Below are 23263 nucleotides of genomic sequence, written 5' to 3'. Positions count from 1 at the left end.
AACGCTCCAGTTCACAACAAATCATGTAAATCAAAGGTTGCTGTTCTGTAGTGTAGAAATATCAGCAATTTATTACACATTTCAGCTACTGCCAAACATGACTCAGTGTATCTGTTTTCTTTCTTATGTTCCTTTAAGCCTCAATACAAATAAACATAGTTCCATTATTATGAAGAGAATTCCTCTAATGTTTTCCTTTTTTTTTTTTAAGGCTCTCTCCGAAATGGACACAGTCTGGTGTAAATGACCTGTCCTGCTTTCTCACGCTCTAAAGAGCTCATCCAGATGTAATCAGACTTGGCTGATGTTATTAATGACTTAGGGGGAAAGGAGATTACACTCCTCCACCCTGCAGCCCTGACAGCATGGCTCTCCAAACGCTTTCCATAACAACACATGTAGGAAGCCTCGATGGAGTGGAGCTCACGTGACTGTGTGATTTCAAGTGTGTTTGTAGCTCTGCGTGCTCTGTGTGTGTGTCTCTCTCAGAGTCAGCGAGAAGAGAATGGTTCATTTTCTCATTTTCTTAGATATTACAGGAAAGGAAAGAGGGGTGCTTTTAGGAGAAAATGTTGATGAGAAGAATTACAGATTTGACAGTGGGGAAAGTTTCTGGCATGATGGTGAAAATTCAAATGCCCTCAATCAAAAAACATTACAACAGTATTCCAGAGTGAAAATTCTTATGGTGGATGCTCTCACTAATTAGTTTGGAGACACTACTCTGTCTCTCAGAGCTGTACTACCCCAGGTTAATCATGTACGAGTGCGAAACCGATAATTCATAGTCGAGAACGTCCTAATAACCAATACAGCACTAAAGACACATGGTGATTAATATTTCCAGGGTTTTCAAACACATTTTCTTTGCTGTGTGACAATGATTTGATTACCAGCATGGTTGTGAAAGTGGGATAGAAGGATGAAAAGAAATCACAACTGTAGACACGGGTGAGAAATTAGCAACAGCTACCAGCCAAATGCTGATAAAATGTGAAAAAGGCTGGTCGATTTCAGACAAAAAAAAATACTTAAAATACTGATTTACTACAGAGTGGCAGAATTTGAACATTTCTCCGTTAATTTTTCCCCATTATAAACCATGCTGTGAATAGTAGTATAGCAGTATAGTGTGAAAACACATATCTTCTGTTCTGATATTATTATGATATTATTTTCTTCTTCTAGAAGGCAGGCAAATGATAAACGCATTTCGCCTGCATCTATTAGACAGATGACCGAGGAGTGAGAGAGAAAGCTTATTTCAGAAGTTGGCAGTGCATTTTAATGAGTTGAAACTATGTTGCAAACAAATATAATTCCTGTCATTAAGGTATACAAGTTTCCTTGCACACTTCACTGCTTGAGACTCTGGTCTAATCTTCATTTAAGCACCACTTTCATGTAGCCCTGTGGTGCTTTTGGAAAGGAAGGTGGATTTTCTACAGTGCAAGTAGCAGATGCTTTATACGTCAGCTGAATCATCATTGGCCAGACGTAGACCAGTTTGAGTCATTTTAAACCTCCACTAAAACTCATGGCACTCACAACAGAAATCAAGATTACAGTCGCAGTAACGCACAAGTTTTGATGTTTCCAAACCCCCACGCTGTCTGGATGTAAATTGGCATGACCGGAGTGCAGAGAAGAAATGTTGTTGATCTCATCCTATAGTTATATAATTTAATGAGCAAAAATTAGATTACAAGAACAAACACACATGCAGCATTTGCATAATGCCCTTGGCTGAAATCCAGTTACAATGAATGATGACTGAGGCGAATAAATGAGTGATTCCTTCCACTGCGTACATGTCCTGTCCTGCATTCAATCTCAATGGCAAGGGGGTAATGGCAATGGCCCCAGGTTTAAACACAGATCCTTGCTTTTGGGGCCAAGCATGCCAAGGGAGCTAGGTGCCAATTTTTCACAATCAACACTATTGATCTATTATTGCAAAAAATTGGGAGAAATTGAGGGGTGACTGATTACAATCACTGCATCAAAGAGAAGGAAGGAAAGGAGGAGCACAAGCAAATGATAATGACAACATGCTCTGCTGTGGGCATGGCTATGAATAACCATCCTTTATTCTGAGGTGGGATTACATTCATTTAGAGGAGCTTTCAGGGGCAAAGAAAAAATATCTGTTAAACCGTTGGCACCAGGGAGTAAATTTAACAAGTTATAATACAAATGTATATCAATTAACACACTTTATATAGACATACAAAACCCTGCCACTGTAAAGTTTGAAGGGACTACCATATTGTGATATTTGAGATACAATGAATGGTAAAGTGCAGCACACAGGGCACACTGGTTGGTACATTTCGAGAGGTCAATTTTGCACAAAAGCAGCAATTTATCACATTTGCTCCCCAGATCAGCACATTCTGACTACTGTGCTAATAGCTACTTTTTCCATCTGTATGACAGCATGTATGCTACAAGTATCAATTTGACATATGTGGCACTGAAATCATTTTTTCTGCATTTTCTTACCTTCTTGAAAGAGAATGGATGCATGCATTTTAAACTTTTCAGTTATATAAAGCTTTATATATAAAAAGCTATATATGTTCACAGGCTAAGACTGTGGCAAAGTAACACTAATTAATTCAATACATTTGTCATGTGCTGCATATGATGAACATCACATGAAGTGGGTTACAATATTACAGCAGTTGAATGTGATCTGGAGCAACTGGTCTTCACTATGCTCAATAACAAATTATCTCAAAGGTGGTACTTGTTGTCTGGCCTTTATCAAATGGCATTAATTTGCACAGGTCTTTTTTGACTTTCTCCTGTGCACAGTTCACACATGTTACATATATTTACAGTCCACTGTGACTGTGACTGTTAAGGCCTAATTAATCATCCTACTGGGACAGCACACTGCCCAATTCATCAAAACCTTTCACAGACAACATCCTTGCAGCACTGCCCCGGGTGTTATGTCGATTCAGAAAGCTGTGGAACTAATGGTCAGCAACCCATAAGCATTAGGACATTCATCTCATCCTCACTACAGGATAACTAGGTCCCTGAGTCACACTGCAATTTAGTCAAGCCTCGAATAATACGTTTACCTACTGCAGTGCGCTGCAGGCTCTCTACATATCTTATTTCCCAGTGCCTCATGCTCCCACTCTCTTTCCAAGCACTGCACACTGCATAGTGGGCAACAATGACTAACCTCCCACTCTTGTTGCTTCAGGGTCAAATTAGAAGGCTACTCTAATAATTTCTCTCTAGACCTATCTCTATTGACAAGTTTTGTTGGGTCTGCAGTCTATCCTGGAGTAATTTGTCCACATCACCCCTACAGAAATATCCTGTTTGATTGGATAAAACATAAATACATCCAGGCATTGTTGGAATTTTTTTTTTTTTTTAAATAATGCATTTGGAAAGCTTGCAAGGATGAGGAATTCAAAATATTGTGGAGTCAGTTTTAAAATCCACTGTGTTGACAGCATTTCAGTGTATGGTTTTATATTTTTCCTTTGCGTGCCTGAAGATTGCTCAATGTTTTTGTGCATATGTGTATATGTGTGTGCACACAGCAGCATGTGTGTATTTAAATGTAGAACTACATACTTGTGTGTATCTGTGTGCATCATGTACAGCATGTGTATTTCTGTGTGTATCTCATATCTGTGCGTGCATGTACAGGATGTCTGCATAGCTGTGTATCCACACATCTGTGTGTATACATTTTTATGTCATGCTGTGTGTTTTGAGGTTCCAGCACCAAGAAAATGTTTCTGACTAAAAACAGTGTCAGACTGCGTAATGAGGGCATTTCTCCCGTGGTTTGGCCTTATTTTAATATGCTGTCAAACTCTTGTGCTGCAGAGAAAGATTTGTGGAAGAGCATTCACTCGCTCATGTATGTGCATAAAAATCTGGAGTATATGTGTTTGTAGGTTACCACTGGTATGTATTTTTGTGTAACTGCTTGCTCCTGAAGCTTCATTTAAAGTATTTGCCAGGTTCATCTCTAACTTTAACCCTCAACTGGTCAGTCGTCTACATTAGCCGTTATCCTAAAGTTATCCTACCAAAAAGCCATTCTAAACACTGTAAGATATTGCCTTGAAGAAATGACAAATGCAAAAATATCCTCCCTCTCATGAGGTAACCTGCTCACACGGATAGAAACAAAGGTTGGTGTGCTCTATGTGTGATTAAGTGGGCATTACACTGACTAAGTATCATGTACATATATAACATTATTGGTGTATGCTCATTAAACTGCAGATCTAGACCCAGCAATCAAATGCAGTGGTGCCGTCCTGTAGCCAAGTCTGCGCTGTGACTTCACTGTTGACGACCTATAATCAATAACTAGCACTTTGTTTTTTTAACAAAAATCGAATTTATCTTTAAAACTCTGTGAAGGGGTGTCACACTGGGAAGATGAGATGAGCTCTGGCAACAGACACACAATCAGACCATGTAGACCGACTCTTATCTGATGACTTTTTTTCTAATATTACTACATGTCCCTGTGGCTAAAAGACTCCCTGGGGATCTCCAGATTTGTTTTGGGGTCAGACTATGGATTCTCTCCATCTTTTTTCTTATTACTCTCACAGTCTACTGTAAAACTGCACAAATGAAACACTCAAGTTGAAATAAGGTCCTTTCTTGCAGAACATAATGATACTGGCAATTGTAAGAAACACCAAAGTTATTTTGAAATAATTATCCCCAAACTGCTACTACCAAAGCGAAGCACTGAATTCTGGAGGTTGCTTTACAATGTGATTCAGCCAAATTAAATATGAGGTTTTGACATTTTTCTAATTAAGTTTCGACCCCAACAACCCAATTCATTCTATGATGAGGGGTTGTAAATAGAATGACATTCAGGTGTGGGTTAGAGGTCCATTGCTCTAATGAGAACCCACATGGCTTTAGTCCACTTGATTTTCTTCACAGCAGAGATCTGCTGAGGTGAAACATATTCTGACCAAAAGTGACTACAGAGGACCCAAGAGAAAGAGCTGCTGAGGCTCAAAACACTGGGAATGTCAAGACCCAGGCCTCCATCAATCAACAGCCCAGCATAAAAATGAAAAAAGAAGACAAGACAAGATTAAACATGAGATTTTAGACAGGCCATCTTTGGAGGACTGGGTATTCTGCAAAGATTGCTGCAATGCTATATTTAAACGAGAAAAAAAACAAAAACAACTCCATACCACCATAAATGCATACCACCATTGTAATGATTGTAATCATTGAAAGAACAATTAATTCCAAATTATTCCAGGAAATTGTACAAAATACCAGGGTAGCTGTTTGTGATTTGACTTAAACATTCGTCACAGTTTGATAATTGCCTTTAACACGCAGAGCAATCAGTAACTCAAGGGCTTTAACTAATAAAAACAAAGGTTGGCATAGTAAAGTTAGATTCCTGACCTTAAAGCAATTAAAATGCTGTAGCATGACTTGAAGCAAGCCACCCATGCAAGCTATTTGAAAAACACCAATTAACTCCAGCTGGTGAGTAAAGAGTAATTGTCCGCAATTCCTCCCGTTTGCTGAGCAGGCCTGATCAGCAGCTACAGAAAACATTTGAATGACAGTTATTGGTGCTACAAGAGTAGGTAAACCTAAAAGATCACAGGCTTTTCCACCTGACCTGTGATTTCAGTAAGGTTTTAGTTTAAATTCACTCATAAATGTCACATGCCATGACGTGTCTTCCCACATTTCAAGTTCAATATCAAACACTTAAAAAGTGTATATGATATCCACTACGTTCATATCATACATACAACACTGTTGCGGGGCATACATAATGCGTAAATATGCTGTTTTATTATTCAGATTGCCTGAGGGTAAAAACTGTCTTTCACAACATTGCTTACGTGTCTCCTTCTTTCCAGCTCTAACAAATGTGAAGCTGTGGGCCATTGACCGACAATGTTTTCAGACGATCATGATGAGGACGGGTCTCATCAAGCACACGGAGTATATGGAGTTTCTAAAAAGGTGAGGATGCAGGGTAAATTGCCCCACAGTGACAGACAAATAGCCTGGGTAGGGCTTTGATCTGAAATCCAATGAATGAATTAACAAAATGAATTCGGGTGAATATGTGTGAGCCGTTTGTCACAGGATTCCATACTCCTCATTTTTGCCAAAAAATTGTCTTCAGCACTAATTGCTGGTGCGTCACTGCAGGGGTCATTCATCCCACTTTAAAATACCTTGAACCAATCATCTTTCTTTAATGTCCCTATCTGTATCAGGGAGCACTACTCCCCTACTGCTTCTCTATAGAAAAGCTTATTATCACTTAAAAGGCCTGCATGGAGCATAGGATAAAAGAAAGTCTCATCAAAAGACAGAGAGAGAGAGCAGTGAATGTTGAATTACCATTATAGTAGAAATCTCTGCCATTCCCTTTCTCTGTTCGACTTTCCTGTAAGCCACTTTGGTCTTCATCAAGCCAATTATGAAAATGATATCACATCTTCCCTGTATTACAGGGGCCAATCCATTTTGACCCAATTCTGTTTCAGGGCCGATATTGGAAGTTGCTCCTATGTCTTGTCCCTCCCTCTCACATGTGCACTCCGATGTATTTATGTGTGTGTTTAAAGTTCCCAAGTGATCATTTCTACTGAAGAAAACCTCATGAACGACTATGAACATGATCAGATTCTGACACAACTTGCCAGAGTTGTTATCGTTGGACATAGCACATAGAAAACCAGATTTTCTCTAGACATTACAAGCAAATCCTCATAACTTAACTACAAAATCAGTTGTATGCCATAATAATTCAAAATGACACATTTCACCATTTCAAAAATGTGTCCTAAATGTGACCTTTAAAGTAAAGGCACAGCTGTATGTGGAAAATTAAACAAATTGGTTAAGGATAGGGCAACATGGGTAAAAGTAACCACTGTTTACTGTGATGTCAGAGTCACGTGGACATAATGACAAATGTTGTCGTTTGTCTAGTGGGGACAGTCAAGAGGTCAGTCACAATAAGGCAAATTCAGCCATTTCTGTACAGTACCCTGTCAACATGAAGAAAGACTTTAAGATATCTACATCTCTACGGCACCAAAAATATGTTTCCAACCAGATGAAAAACACTCTATTAATCTTGACTGAAGCTATTTTAGTAATGTCTTTGACCAAAAAAAGACAAAAACATTTGCTATCTCTTGCTGAGTGCACGAGCGTGTACTGTACGGCATCTCAGGGGCCCTTGCATAACAGTCCAGCAGATAAGTAAATATTTAATAGTACGTATTGCTTGGTTTGAGCTCACGCTGTGTGTCTGGGGTATCTAGTGAGGAAACCAGAGATTTATAGCAACATTTGTTAATTCACAATATGTAAATAATTACAATGCTGTTTTATTTCCAAGAGTCAGATCTAATAAAAGTGCAGTATTGAGCGTAAGAACACGTGCTCATCCCTGTGAGTCTTCTACCCACTCTTTAACTGCTGTCAAATTATATATTTGCGCTCACAAGTTGTGGAGGTGGAGCACAAATGAAAAACTCACCAAGAAATCCCACATTGTACTACATATGAGGAATGAGTGCACTTGTGAAGGCTTTAACTCACACTCTGGGAAGAGTAAAAGCAAGGGTAGTATCTAATAAATTGTCAGACATCACCTACAAAATGTGCATTGCTGTGAATTGATATTACTCGGTTGATATACTCAACCCTCTGCCCTTTTACTTTAGGTAGGTGCTATAAGGCATAGAATAAAAACAGAGACATCCAGCGATTTGCCAAAAGGCATGGGGAATGAGCACTGGAAAATGTTAGTCAAATTCAGGTTTTTCTGGGTGTTTACAAGATAAACATGGAAATTGTCAGAGGTTATCTTATGCTTTACTCACAATCACACAGCGCCATATAAATGATGTTTAAAATGACCAAAAAAAAAACTCATTAGTAAAACCACACTTCCCCATTGGCCTTGTATAATCAATTAATGTGATGTAACACAATTAAGCTGCTGCATTGTAAATTTACTACAACAGAGGCTTTTTGCTTGTGTCAACAGCTTCACAGCTCAAGGGATTGGAAACTCCATATGTTTCAAGCAGAGTAGGGTCATCTGTTCACTGCCTAGCTGATTAGTTAGTGCCTCTGTAGAAGAAGCAGTGACAGGGCCTGAGGTTGGGGGGCTGAGACAAGATGGTTCAGATTACTGTAATAAAGCTTTGAAAATGAGGGGGAGAGGGAGATGGAGAACAGAGAGACAGAGAGAGAGATGATATGGGGAGATAAGTCCTTTGTGCGGCTACACGGGTTGTTTTCTCTCCTCCTTGATAAACATTTGGCCAGTTTTATTTAGTAGGCTTGATAACAGGCAGATAGCCTCCATTGAAGCTGCCGGGAACCAAACGGAACAAACATTAGAGCCTCATACTGGTGCATTCACCCTTAGGATCTGACGGCCTGCTGTGTAACTAGACACGTTGCCCAGTTTGTGCTGAAATATTTACATACATATACTGTAATACACTGTACAGGCCATCTCCCTTAGCATAATATTTTTTTAATGTGTTGTTGTTCCCTATATGTATGTCATTCATTTCAGATCACAGGCCTGCTTTAATTCTGGTGAACTGTTTCAAAGCCAGTATATATGCTGAGCTGCCAGCTACACAGCTGTCTACATCTTTTTTTAATCTGACAACCGCAAAGGCTCAATCAGTGATACATTTAGTATGTATGAACTTATCTATTCCTTTATCTGAATGCTATTTTTTTCCTTTCTCCTGCAGCGTCCCCACATTCCACGGTCTGCAGGAGGATATTCTGAGCAAGCTTGCCGATGTCCTTGAGGAGGTGAGTGCCTTGCTCCATGTGATATCTGCAGCACAAAGCCTACGCCACACATCGTAATAGATTTCCATGAGTTCTGTTACTGCAGTCAGAGGAGGGAGCCAGAGGGGGCATGAAGGCACATACCACATAATGCATATAGACAATTGAGATTTTTTTGGGAGGTTTAATGAAACAAAGTGTTGACTATTGGGATTTCAGAGCAGCTATTGCGCTTTAGTATGTGCAGAGTGTGGTGATCCAACGGTGAACCAAATGGTCCATTTACCGATGAAGTGTTTTTCAAACCTGGTCCTGGGCCAAATGAATGGGTCGACATCAAGCTCTGCAGAAGCCTGATAACAGCCCATTCATTTAAATCTGGTGTGTTGGAAGAGGGAAACATCTAAAAACATGAAGGGAACAGGACCAAGCTTCAGAAACACTGTACGAACTAACAGTTAGGTCCTGTTCATGCCTGGCATTGTTCCATGTGTCTCGGGTTATCTGCTCACAAGCGGACATGTGCCTGGAGTGACCACTTGTGGTCACACATAAGCACATACATCAGTTGTACAAACATTTATGAGTGTGAATATTTTATTTAAAATAATTTAACATTTTAAAAAACAGCAGTCTCTCCTCTATTCAAACAAGGGCTCCGTTTTAAAAGTCTGCGCTTGCGTGCAACAATATCACAGCATCACTTCTGTTTAACATTATTATCCCATCTTTAATATCACAATCCAAATCATATCCATAAAGTTGACTACTCTGATGGAGTGCAGAGCAAAGTTTTGGTGAGCAGGCATATGGAGAATGGAGATCTGTGCTAATTAACAGGGCTCAGGATGCAGACATGCCACATCTCTATATGCAAAGTAAGATGCAAATTCTTGCCACCTACATATATAAATATATGTGGAAATCTGACATCAGAGTCAGTGCATTTCATCCACTCCATCTACAAGAATCTCTTGATGCTGTTTTACATACAGACGTTGTACGCCGTAGGTACCACTTGTGATCGGATGAGGCAAGACACGTGTTAATGCCAGGTCTTAGTATCATGAACCTGCTGCCAGAAGCCATTTCAGCTTTCAAAGGGAATCAGACAATCTAAGCAATCTGAGACACGTTGCAATACATTTTATTTAATGTTGTTGGTGACAAACATTTTGACATAATGTCATAGAAACCTAGGTTCAGCACATTCTCTTCATAGAAAATCATTTTTTTTGTAAACCATTTTCCATTGTGCATCCATAGTTTTCCATTCATTTCTGCAGATGTGGTAATCACCCCATTATTAATATTTGCTCGAGTGTAATCCATCAAAGTGAGCAAAATAATTCTAGACTTCCATTATTATAATGTGGTGATACGGTGAAATAGCTGCACTGCATTATCTCATACAACAACGAAAATGAATACAGACTCAATGTTTACGGTGATGAACTACAAAACTCTATATTTCTAGAGTCTGATAATAGATTTTTGCTGAACAAACGGAACAAATGGAAACCAATGGCTGCCCGGAAGGCAGAAAAATACATATAAAAACACGACATGCATTTTTACGTTTAGCAAAATGAAACATGAAAAGTCACTGGTATGTTTTTCTTACTGCAGTTTTGCAGAATGTTCTCCTCACACCGGTGAGAGACTGCATTTTGTGCCTCAGTGTCACATTTTCTGACCATCTGCACACTTCTTTGATGTTTTCTCCAGCATAATTTAGTTATGCAAACACATTCTCATTTACACTTTTGATGTGTGTTGTTAACATTGAGGTTTTCAGTATGTTGAACTGCACTCAAATATGGCTGCTTTCTATTTCAATGTCTATGAGTGTGTCTGTGCAATCATTTATGTAACTATGAGAAATTAGATCCAGATCCTTTTGCTGTAAAGAAAGGATAAAGAAAGACATTCATTACGCAGACCTAGGAACTCAGACTTACCCTGAGGAATGAAGTGACCATGTAGGGTTTACACGGGTTTCGGGCTGGAGTTTCTAGTTGTGCAGCCTGCAAAAAATGATGAAGATGACGATTGTTACTCTTAAGAACCAGACATATTTTAAATCTGCTACTATTTACTCTTTTAATACTGATATGACAACAAAGATGGAAGCACACTCAAATCTTCATTAACTTTGTGTAAAGATTTTTGTTTCCCTGGTTGCAAAGTGTAAAATGGCATAAAGGCTTCATGGTTCAAGCAATACAAATTGACAAAACAAATCGATTTATTCATACAGCATGAAAAAGCTGTGCTAAAACATCATAATCAAGGATAAACTACATACCAGAAACAGCAGGGGAGGTCCGCCTGTGTACACTCGTGAGGCTGGACAGTCAAATAGGAAACAGAAAATCAGTGTAAAAGCTACAATAGCTAACAGCTCGCTAACTTCATTTTAGGCTCATAATATTCAACTAAGCATTAATATGACATTGCTTGGGACGTCCTTGGTGTCTCTATGTAACTTTGCCTGATTTTATCAGCGTCAAAATCAAGATTTGCTTCCTCACTCTTCGTAAACAGACCGCCGCCACAAAAATGGAAACACCTGCTTTTAGCTTGTGGCTAATGCTAGCTAACATTTTAACCGTAAAGTTAAGCTAACGTTTTTAAGCTAACGTTAGCGTTACCAAGCTAACATTCTAACCGTAAAGTTAAGCTAACATTTTAAGCTAACGTTAGCGTTACCAATGGGGTAATAATGTCTGTAATGTTTTGGTGGTGATACCTTTTATACTAAGTCCTCTTTGTAGTTTTCAAGCTGAGGCGAGCGCACCTGTTCACGGTAATATTTCACATCCACTGTCTAAATATGGAAGAACGAGTCACATTATTAGTACCGACTAGCGTTATCCTAGCTAGCTTGATTATAATTAGCCTACACTTGTTGTAGTACTGTTAATTTGGACTGTGGTGATTCTTGATGTCCACGTTACGTGATGGAGCTTTAAATCGTGGATGGTTTATTTAAATGGATGGTCAGCAGCATGTTTTAGTTCTTGCCCAGATTTCTTGCATCCTTGGCCGCAATCACATGTATACATGTATGTGCTAAATAATCATCATGCTAGAGGGATCTTTTGTACTGTGTTCGTTTTATTTGTTGTGTAAGCTTAAGGTTACATAAGGATGAGCAAAATCAAAGCAGTGCTTTCATTTGACACTGACATGCCATTCACATTTTAGGCACCATGCAGTTAGTTGTCTGTTCCATAACACAGTATTTCACTTCCACCCTCACTGGCTGGAACATTTCTTCAGGTGGTTGATGTAAAGTATTGACAATACTGCAATCACCTTACAAGATCAGCTTTAGAATAAAGGGGTCAGTAGGGTGACAGTGAAACTCAAGAGAAGCAGTTTAATTCAGCACGGGGTTGGGATTATTGAAGGACAGGGGAATAAAGAAAAAGAAAGCTATAACAACCTGTATGGCGAAGGACGACTCCATCAAGGTAAAGAAAGATGCTGTGGGAAAGCATGTTGGCATGAGGAGGCTGCAAACGATGGCACCCACAGCATAGCACAGTGTCAGTGGCTGTATTGGAAAGTGTAAAGGGTGCTGTGGCGAATGGAAGATGACAAAAAGTAGTTTAACAAATTTTATTTTAAGATTTTTTTTGTCAGCACGTAAAAACAAGCCTGTGTGATGATAAATGATGCACCTGCAGTGACCCACAGTCTTATACCAACTTCACATTCCCATGATCAATGTTTGAAAGGTGCAAACTGTTTTGCCAGCAACTAAAATAATGAGATAATCATTTAGAGTTGTTGCTGGACAAGATGTGTGTGTGTGTGTGTGTGAGCTGAGAGAGTAGTAATGTTAAGCCTGTGATTATGATTTGTTCAGCGTGACCTTCTAGACGTGCCTGTAAATGTACTCTGATTAATGTGTTTGCACTATTGGCTGAGGGAGATGTTGGTAATGGGTAGTTAATTGAATTTGTGTCTATAAGCTTCATAGACAAATCAATTGGCAAACTTGAAATTGATGCTAAAATAATTAAAACCTCTAAACAATTGGTTTTATTCACTTCTTTGCTGTCATTGGTTGCATTGGTTTGTGGAGGTGACAGTGTGGTGTTGCATGGTGTTTTGACTCCAAGGTTGCTCCTGTTTTTGAAAATAAGTTTTTATTTTTATTCTATGTGGAAAAACGCTATAGCTTGGTGGTGCTGGGTCACATAACGGTTGAATCCATCAGGCTGTCCTATGTTTTGTCCTCTACTATAATTGATCATTTTGGTCTGCGATTGATTTTTTTATTAGATAGATCTAGCTAGTTTTCTTCTGTTTTCCATTTCTTCAAAGACATGCATGAGAGATGGCATTACATTATATAAATAAATAAACCTGACCTGAAGATGTCAGTTACCTTTCCAGTGTGAGAATAAAAACCTGGTAAATGCAGTGTGGAATCTGCTCTTGATCTAGCAGAAAATGTTGAACTTTATCCTGCACCGAAGGTTATTTTCAACACAAGGTGTGAATGTGTGTGTTTTTTCTATCTCTGTTAGTCTTGTGACTGCTGACCAATATGGAGCATAGCCTATTCAATGCATGCTAGGATTGGCTCGAGCTCCCACAACCCTCAATAGGATTACTGCTATGAAAAATAGATTGATGGATGGATATCCTGTATTAATTTTACCCTTGGAAAGGAGCTGTGATTTTTACCTCAGATTTGATGCAGTAGCATTCCTTTATTTACTCATTTTCTTTGCCTGCTTATTCATACTCAAGGTTACAGTGCATAGTCAAGCAAGCAGTGGGTGGAAGACAGCTTGGCAGTCTTTGGTATTAACAAGAAAAGCCATTTAATTTTGATTTATCTCACTACACCCAATTAAGCCTTTCGTATGAAGAGCACATTTTTGTCTCTGGTCATAGAGTCTCCCTCCCAGTGTGAGAAAGGGGACAAAAGAGGGAAATCATAATGTGCCTGAATAACACTTCTCTTGTCCTCTCTTCTATTTTCTTCTCTTCTTTTTTGACAGACGCATTATGGAGACGGAGAGTACATCATCAGACAGGGGGCTAGAGGAGACACCTTCTTCATCATCAGTAAGGGAAAGGTAAGAACTCTGCCTCTAGCCACCCACCACCCAAATAACACACAACACAGGGTATCATGATACAGATGGCATACATGGCATAAAAGACACCTGTCTTTGAAGCAAAGTGGTAGTATTTTTGGGAGGAAGTTGGTTGTCATCCATCATCTTGAGATAGGGGAAAGGAGAGACGTAAGCGCCGCCTCTTTCATCAGCTCTTGCAGCCGCAGTGGGAGCATCTAGAAACGAGAGGAGTCACTTTCGTTTCACCTTTCTGCCATAAACACTGGCTCTCACACTGTGCACAAATGACACACCTTCCCATGCAGCATCAACGCCGTTGAAAGGCTTTCATGTGCATGCATCCATTCATCCATTGTCTATACCGCTTATCCTTCAGGGTCGCAGGGGGGGGGCTGGAGCCAATCCCAGCTGACTTTGGGTGAGAGGCACGTGGCTTAAACATAGAGATAGACAGCCATTCCTGCTCACACTCACACCTACGGGCAATTAACAGTGACCAGTTAACTTAACCTGCATGTCTTTGGCCTGCGGGACGAAGCCGGAGTATCCGGAAACAACCAACGCAATCACGGGGAGAGCATGCAAACTCCACACAGAAAAACAGGGCTAACCACCCCACCACCGTTGCTGCCCCATGTGCATGTATGATTAACGTATTTTGAGTTCCTCCACCTGCCACCTCTCCTCCTCTCATCATCATTATGTACATTTGTCAACAACATAATTTTCAGGCTTAACTGTCTCTTAAATCCACAAAAGGTAAGATTTAAATATGTCTTGCTAAAGATGCAGGAATGGGATAATCAGAGTGTGCACACACATATCCAGGATGCAGGCGTCATTGTAAAAGATGAAGATGAATGTTTCCTGCTGTTTTTTTTGTTTGTTTGTTTTTTTTTTTACTTTCCTGCACCTGACCCCAAACAGTTGCAGCCCACTTCAAGGTCAGCACAACTACATCACAAACAAATGCGCTCAGGGACATGGAAGCAGACACACACATCCATACACACACACACACACACACACACACACACACACACACACTCCTGACCTTATCAATGCTTTCGGCTTGGCTGTTCCCACATTTCTCGCTTTGTCTCTATCTAAACTACAGACAGTGCACTTTGTCTGGAGGACATTCCACCAAATTTAGGCATCCCACAACACACGCACAATCTGCCCTTTGGTCTACAAGGTCTATAAGTCCCTCTGCTTCCTCTCTTTGCTCCCATGTCATGATATTAGATCATGAATAGGTGCAGACAGCTTCACAGTGTGCTGGTGCTGGATACGCTGCTGCTGCTGCGGAGCTGACTAATGGATGAAGACGAAAGCCTTCACTAGGCAAAACAACAGTTTCCATCCGCTTCCTCTAAAATCTATTTAAGTGCCATCACTTTGATTGGTAAAGTCTACCAGCGCAACACAGTGCCATCACTCACATGTCATCTGGCTAATGAAGTGGCTAGATGCTGCACAGAGATGGCAGTCCCCTGTTCTGTAACAGACTACCCATGTACAGAGATATCTGCCACACCAGTGCTTCTCCTCTCTTTGCAAGACAGTTTAAATAGTTGTCTGTTTCTTTTGGAACCATCTCTAAATGAAATGTATCCCTTTCAAATGAAACCTTCTCTCCCTTACCCGCCACTTCACTTCAACCTTACTTCATACTGTTACACGTCACACTTTTTTTTTCCTTCTTGTTCCATCTTCCTCCCTGTCACACAACTGTTCACACCTTCTCCTCCTGAATTTCTATTCTTTTGCCAGGTTAATGTGACCAGGGAAGACTTGCCCAATGGAGAGCCTGTATACCTGCGCAGCCTCGGGAAAGGAGACTGGTTTGGGGAGAAAGCACTGCAAGGGTAAGATTGCCCCTGATAACACTGCCTCCTTCCATTTAAATCTCCTTTTCTTCCACTGTCTTTGTCACCGTCACCCACTTCCCCTCTAATTTTCACTGGCAACCTGTCTTTAATACCCTTCCTCTTACGCTTAACAAGCAGCTATGCTTTCTAATTTTCTATCATTCAGCCTCCAGCTTTTATCTGTCCCTATTTTTTTCCGCCATTCACTCTTCTTTAGAGGCGTGATAACATGCTAGATGTTTGGAGAAGCTGAATGCTACAAAACTTCGGGCTTCATTTACTGTTCTCGTCTGACACTTTTGTGAGATGTGACACAAAAATTCTATCTCTGAACCAAAGAAAGCTTATTAAATTTGAGCTGATCAGACAGACAGAGTCTAAATGGTCGTAGAAATCAAAATGTTTTTTATTAAGTTTTATTCTGCATAAATACATTTTGAGCAGTACTTTTTGAAGAATTGGTTATGGAATCATATTGCTCGCTGATATTATATAAACAGCATGAATATCTGAAGATGCAGCTGTTTGAACACAACAAACCCCTTTGCAGAAAGTACAAATGAGAGCATGTAGAATTACTGTGACATGCTCTTCTCTCTCAAACTCTGTTTATTGCCCAAATGTAAAGACAAAAGTGAATCGCTCACTACCACATGCTAGTGACAGCCTAACTTTGCTATATTTTCCACACAGCTATGCCACACAGAAAAGAAACTACAGTGAAAACATCATTTATTGTGAGTGGACTATAAGTGGTGTTATATGCTCATCTGATGTGCTCTCAGCTGAGGACTCATTTCATTAAGGCAATATTATCTATCCGCTTCTTATATTCTTTCTTGTCTTCTCACTTCCTTGTCTTGTCATGATGTCAGGGACATCTTCTTTCTGTCCTTGACTTTAATGCTTTTATTTTATTTTACATTTGTAGTAAATATGTGAGACATAGGCTCACACAGTGCAGATGTTTGTAACTCTTGGGATGGTTCGTGCTTGACTTGACTGCTCCAGGAACGTCCTCTCGACGTACTGAGGCAAGTTTGACGTAACCAGGCTGAATATACTGTAAGGATCAATTGATTCACGGCCACTGCTGATATTCAGTGCCGTCTAAGTCGCAAATCACAAATACTTTAACTGAAATAACACCTCAGTGTAATAAAATATTTCATTGTAATAAAAAAAGTTTTATATGGCTTCTGGCACAAAAGACCTTTGCCCTGAAGCGATGTTTTTATCTTGCTGTTTGTCTTGTTATGAATATATGCCTCCATGGACAGTATATTACAAAAAATAGAGGTAGGCTAGAGATAGAAACTAGTCTGAAGGGTATTATGGCTGGATAGGGGTCAGATAAAAACAGAGAAACGGAGAACATATGTACCCATACCTGTACATGCATGCACATAACCCACAGTGTCGTCATGAAAAAAGTGGAGATGTCACCATCTTGTGGCAGCTATATGTGAGCGCCACCTCAAATTAGCTCCCAAGCCCTTGACAATCATACGTCAAGAGCATATAATAAACACTTGAATAAGAGACTTCAAGCTCGTCTAAAGCAGTATCCTGTGAAAAGAAGATACCAGCTTATGAGCTGTCAAAACACATTGTAAGCCATTATTTTTAATTCAAGAAAGAACACTCTAGATGTGATGTTTGAGCGACAGCTGGAATTTCTCAGATGGCTGGGCTTTCCCTACATGTTAAAGCTAATAACGATAGGATATAAAATATGACAGACCATTAAAATGCATGCGTGATATGTGAGACATGGTAAGCTTGATCTCGAAGCAGTGGGAGGAGAGGGCTGTTCCAAATAGAAACTTGATCCTTTTACACTAATGACGCGCAAAAAGCGTGCTGTTTGATGAATGAGAGCCTGACACAAAGTCCTGATTTATAATGGATTGAGCAGCTGTGCTACTTTTGTGTCGAGCTATTTATATTTTCCAGAAATGTGGTTTCTTTCTTGTAAGTGCTGTTGAAATTACCTGTAAGGAAGAAATCTATTATCATGCCGATGATGTACATGCGCACACATATACACGTACTTCATGATACTCATTAAGAATATATGATTTACCACGTATGTATTTACGTCAGAGCGTTTGTAGTGTTTCCAGGAATAAACCTTCAAGTGGTGTGCGCTTTTGAAAAGCTCTTCAAAGCATCTTCAAGAGTGCCACGCACTTAGTTCAATCAAGAAAACCTTATCTTTTCCACATCCTACGAAAACAAAGTGCTCTCCACACTTCTGCATCTTTTTGGTATTGTTATCATATGATGCCACAAACGCCTTTTGTTTTGGAGTGTCCTGAGCGAGACTACACCTTTGATGGCCAAGCATATCCCCAAATTTAAATGATTGAGATGCTGGCTATCTTCGAACCAGGCTTTTGATCTAGAGGGCTCTTCTGCGGGCCCATCTATCTAATTAGAAGTTAACTATGTGTCCTCGCTCATGAAACTCAATAGCCCCTACTCAAAGGCTACTCTGTCCATCTGAAGACGTTCCCTTTGATCTGTGAGAACAACGTATTTACAAATCAAAGTCTGTTCTCCTGCCAGCCATAATGGTTTGTTAGAGGTTGTGTGAGTGTGTGCGTATGGTGTGTGCATGCGCGCATTAAAGCAGCTGAAGAAATATCAGGTCGCATGTTTTCTCTAAGGGTTGTGTAACACGACAATATGTGTCCTATCCTAATAGGTGGGTGTTACAGGAAAAGATAAAACTGTTGTTTGGACATAGCCAACGAAATATCTCATGTCAGATTCTTCCTGTTGTGGTGGAGTGTGAACTTTCAGTTGAGGTGTAGATCCATCAAGAGCACAGACAATGTGTGCCCTGACCTCCTCTCCCAAGTGTATTGTGTGTGTGTATTTGTAGAGGTGTTTCTATAGAGGATGACAGATTGTTAGTGAAAAATGTGTGATGTCACTGGCAGAGATGTGATTGATGTCCGTGTCAGGACACTTTCAGACCAGCAACAGCTCCTCTGGTAAATCACATGGAGACGTTGTGTTGTGGGCATGTTACCACAGATACCGGTGAGATGATGAAACAAACCAGGAAGTCCAATTTGAAGGTTTAGCAGATACCAACATGACACAGTAGTTTTTACTCATTTGTGGCATGGCTTCACAGATCTGGAAAGTTAACTCCACATCACAAGTTTCTCTGTCTGCCTGTCCATCACTTTGGTCCAGACTGAAATATCTTATTGGGTGTCTTATTGCCCTAAAAGATTTGACAGACTTTGATGTTTTCAAGATGATGTGTCCTGATGAGTCAAGTGATCCTCTGACTTTTCCTGTAGCACCACCATGAGATTCATATTTGTAGTTTTGAGTGAAATGTCTCAACTGTTGGATGGATTGCCGTGACCTTAATACACATACTCATGCCCACTATATGTATCACAGTGGTGATCCCTTCATTTTTCATCTAGTGCCATCATCAAGTCAATTTCTTAAATTTGTCCCGTACTTGTAAAAATGACTTGCCCATCAGCCTTAGCTGTACTTTTTGTTTTGTGCTAAATGGCTATCTCAGCATGCACATAAACATTATACCTGCTAAGCATCAGTATGGAAATATTGTCAGCACGTTAACATTTAGCTCAGCCTTTAGTCCGGCCTAACGGAGCCGATAGCACGACTTCAGAGCCGGTCTGTATGCTTACACATATATTCTTTGGCCAGTGCAGTGCATTTTTAGATGGCACTGCACAGTGCTGCTGTAGAATTGGAGCCAGAATCAACCTTTTTGCTGTTTTTTCCCCAGAGTTTGCTACGATGGTGCCCATACTGAACCAACACAGTGGTCTCATTGAAATGCCCGTGGGTCTGAATGGAGCTTTGTATGATCATCACTCAGTTCGCTCCAAACCATACCCCAGTCTTTTAATAGCTCATCACACATGAATCAAAACATTCATTTCTGCCATTTCTCTGCAAATCTATATATTTTAGATACCACTACTTTATAGACTGAAGCCATTTCTTATTTTATACAGCCACTGCTCTCAGTTCATACCACCATAGTATAAAAATCAACTACTAAAGATTTCAAGCTTTTGTTTTTTAGAATGCTTGAGAAGTACTTTTTCAAAGTGAATCCCATGGACTTTGGAGGTATACAGTTGTTGTGCGGTTATGAACAGGGACTGTTCCTTCAGAGTTTCCCACAGGCCAAACATTTATTTTAGGTGTTGGAGTAGGCGGGGGGGGCTGAAAACAGCATTAAGCATCAAGAGTCAGCTGCAGCTAGAGCCCTGAATTCACAAAATATTTCACAAGTGTGTACCATTCTGCCAGACGGTTCTGTCAACTCCATGTCCAACAGTGAGGAATAATAAATACAAACACTGCCACAAATGGTTTATTTTTGGGTATGCCACTAGAATAAATGTTATACATAAACAATACTGACTCGTAGTTAGTGTGTTTGTGCTAAGCTCAGATATCTGAGGCTTGATAGTAACCTTTATTTTTTTCACATTGTTTTGTTGTTCTACCAACATAGCTTGTGACTGAAATAATGTTCAGCAACTAACACTCAAATCTTGGATGTTGGAGCTTAAAAAGAAAATAACGTGAATGCACTGATTAAAAGACACTTTTAGAGCATTCTTAGTTTTTATAAACTGAAGCAGGTGGCTGCCTGGAATAGTGGGTAAATATATTCATAAATGTAAAAATGCATGGTATGCCTTGGAAAGTGGTCCTACTCCGCAGTTATGTGGAAAAATGCACAATTTGTAGTTAATGGGGAAAAGCTGCACAAACACTGGCACATTCACTTACTGAAGAGCTTTAATACCAACCTGTGAAGTTGCATATACAGCCATCCAGGCCCACCTGAATACCTCTCAGTTACAGAAGCGAAGCACAAACCGTTGGCCGCTTGCCCCAGTCCTGACCAAAGCTTTGCATCCCTGACTGCAGCCCATGCAGCCCTGTAGCTACTGCCGCGCTCTCAGCCTCCAACCCTGTACGTTATTTTCATAACCCCCTTCCCAGGACACCAGATCACTGTCCAATTACCAGGTTCATTTCAACTATTTACTGGAAATCAACACCACAGGCTCCCTTCTGTGTAAGTCCAAAGGACATTCCAGACACAGCACGCAGCTGCTTTTAGTGCATCTGTGCTTGAGCATGTGCGTGCTTGCGTATCTGTTTTCCAGTGCAAGTCTTGTTGCACTTCAATTAACAAGCGCGGGGCCATCTTTGGCTTAGTGGAAGTCTTACGTTCAGCAGTGTGCAAATTAATCATCCTGGCAGATATTGTTTAGCGATTGTGTTTCACTCAGAACATCGCTAGTATCAACGCAATGGCACTCTAAGTTGTTTGCCTCAGCTACAGTTGAGCAGCAGGGGACAGGTGTAACAAGCTGCTCTCTAATATAAAACCCTTGAGGTCTCTTAAGGATGACTCATGCTTATGTAAACACTATTTCAATATCGAGCAACGTGTTGTGTTGTTTTGTTGTATCACCATGGTTAGTAAGTGACACAAACACTGTACAGTTCCTTTGATGAGACAGTTGAACTCATGTAACAGATTGTGTTGCTGAAGTTGTAGCTCATTATCACAGATGAGAAAACTGATGCATGTCTGCCTGATGCGTAGGTTTCTATTTTAATATCTATCAATCAATCAAGTTTTATCTATATAGCGCCAATTCATAACAAGTGTTATCTCAAGATGCTTTCCATAAAGAGCAGGTCTAGACCAAACTCTTAAGTTAAGGGATTTAAGTTAACTTAAATTAAGAGAGACCCAAGAATTCAAAATTAAGGATTCAAGAATCCTCACATGAGCAGGCATCAGGTTTTAGGCAACAGTGGCGAAATAATCTAAAACTAAAATCTTGGGTTAAAGTTGAAATAAAAATAATTCTAAATTGTTTAAATCCTTTAATATTTGAATTATTGATGCATGACTGCTTAACATTTTGAATGAAGATCTACTAACTGAGATGCATTGTGCTGGGTCCTTGATACATCCAGTATATGTTCCAGCTAGAAGCAAAAAGAGGGAGGTAAATGGAGAAAGAGGGGCGATAACTTCTGAAAAGTGACTCGACAGCTGGCGGATTGTCACTGGCAAATTCACTCCTGGCACACCAGAGTGTCACATTTGTGCCTCAGCAGCCCTTCACAATGCAAATTAACTCCCTATTCAACTTCTAAGTAACCATCACATTAAACCTATGTTATGAGTGTTTCTTATGATTCCCTTTATGAATTGGACAAATCCAAAAATCTCATCTTTTCTCTCAATGAGAATTCACTCTCACTGACTGCCTTTCACAGAGACTGTTTCCTGAGCTAATTATCATATAATCAATCAAACCACAGTGTCTTTATCCAAACTGGGGTGTTCTTTAACCCATTAATCTGGTTATGAATACTGTAAACATGCGTATTTAAATGATGTTGAATGCTGTTGTTGCCAAACAGAAGAACAGGTGGAGCAGTGGTTGCCAGATTATTGTGTTAAGAGTATGAATGCAGGTCATAGGAGATTATCAGAGGTGAATGAAATACTGTATGTGCTATGCTAGCTAGAGGGCTCCGATGTTCGTCTGTTAATAGATCCTCAGCCTCTGACAAACACTGCCTTCCTCTCCTCCGCTCTCTCCTCCTCACCTTTCAAAAGTTGTTGTTCCCCCTACCAGCTGTGACCTTTATTCAAAGGGGTCAGCAGAAAGTGTGAGGCCGAGTGTGTGTCTGTCCATGTGGGAGTTTGTGTATGAGGAGGGAGGGTTGCGCATGTGTGTGTTTGGAAGAGGGAAGGCAGAGGGAGTTGACATTGCACGAGTAGGAATTGTCACCTCAGCTCATTGAAATAGGTTGCCACATGTCTGCGTTCAGATCAGAGTGATTGTCAGACACCGTCGACTGAATTGAATCAATTCTTTTCAAATCTAGAACAGAGACTGCTTTAGCTTTTTATTTGCTCCCCTTTGGATATTAAATTCATCCAAAGTCTGATCTTTTTTTTTTTTCTTTTTCAAAATATGTGGTATGAAATTACCTGCTTAGAAGACATCCCCTGAAGAATTTCCTGTCTTTTTGCAATATTTCAGCGTTAAAGTGTGTAACCCCACACTTGGATTGGAGATTTGTATACAAGTACTACAAGCGTGTCTTTTGTTGGAGGGCTGCCCTGGGCAGTGCACTGGTTCAGAGTCAGAGCCTATCGCTGTGGGACTCTGTGTGCAGAAATCCTTTTGCAGTGAAGGATGGATTCTTGGGATACAGACTCAGAGGATTCATGTGATTGGGGCGACTCTTCTGTAGAAGCGTCATCATCAGAGGAAGATGAACTTGATGTCAAATATAATAAAGAGTAATGCCAATCATGCAGTGATGTGTGTTGCCTGTTGAGAGTGAAGTTTTCGTTGTGTGTCGGTGCCATTTATGGAGTAAATGAAA

General features: G+C 40.1%; 1 protein-coding gene across 2 annotated transcripts in view; it reads left to right on the top strand.

Moving 5' to 3' along the window:
- Positions 1–23263, top strand: part of LOC139210926 (cGMP-dependent protein kinase 1) — a 71701-nt gene that overhangs the window by 38220 nt on the left and 10218 nt on the right. For both annotated transcript variants that reach the window (XM_070841135.1, XM_070841134.1), the window contains exons 4-7: positions 5910–6015; positions 8793–8856; positions 13860–13937; positions 15717–15811. In XM_070841135.1, coding sequence (XP_070697236.1) covers positions 5910–6015; positions 8793–8856; positions 13860–13937; positions 15717–15811 — 343 coding nt within the window. The remainder of the gene's footprint in view (positions 1–5909; positions 6016–8792; positions 8857–13859; positions 13938–15716; positions 15812–23263) is intronic.

This window comes from Pempheris klunzingeri, chromosome 12 (assembly GCF_042242105.1).
Source record: "Pempheris klunzingeri isolate RE-2024b chromosome 12, fPemKlu1.hap1, whole genome shotgun sequence".
NCBI classification, from domain to species: Eukaryota; Metazoa; Chordata; class Actinopteri; order Acropomatiformes; family Pempheridae; genus Pempheris; species Pempheris klunzingeri.
Note: the sequence above shows the minus strand (reverse complement) of the source record. Positions and strands in the feature narration are given on the sequence as shown.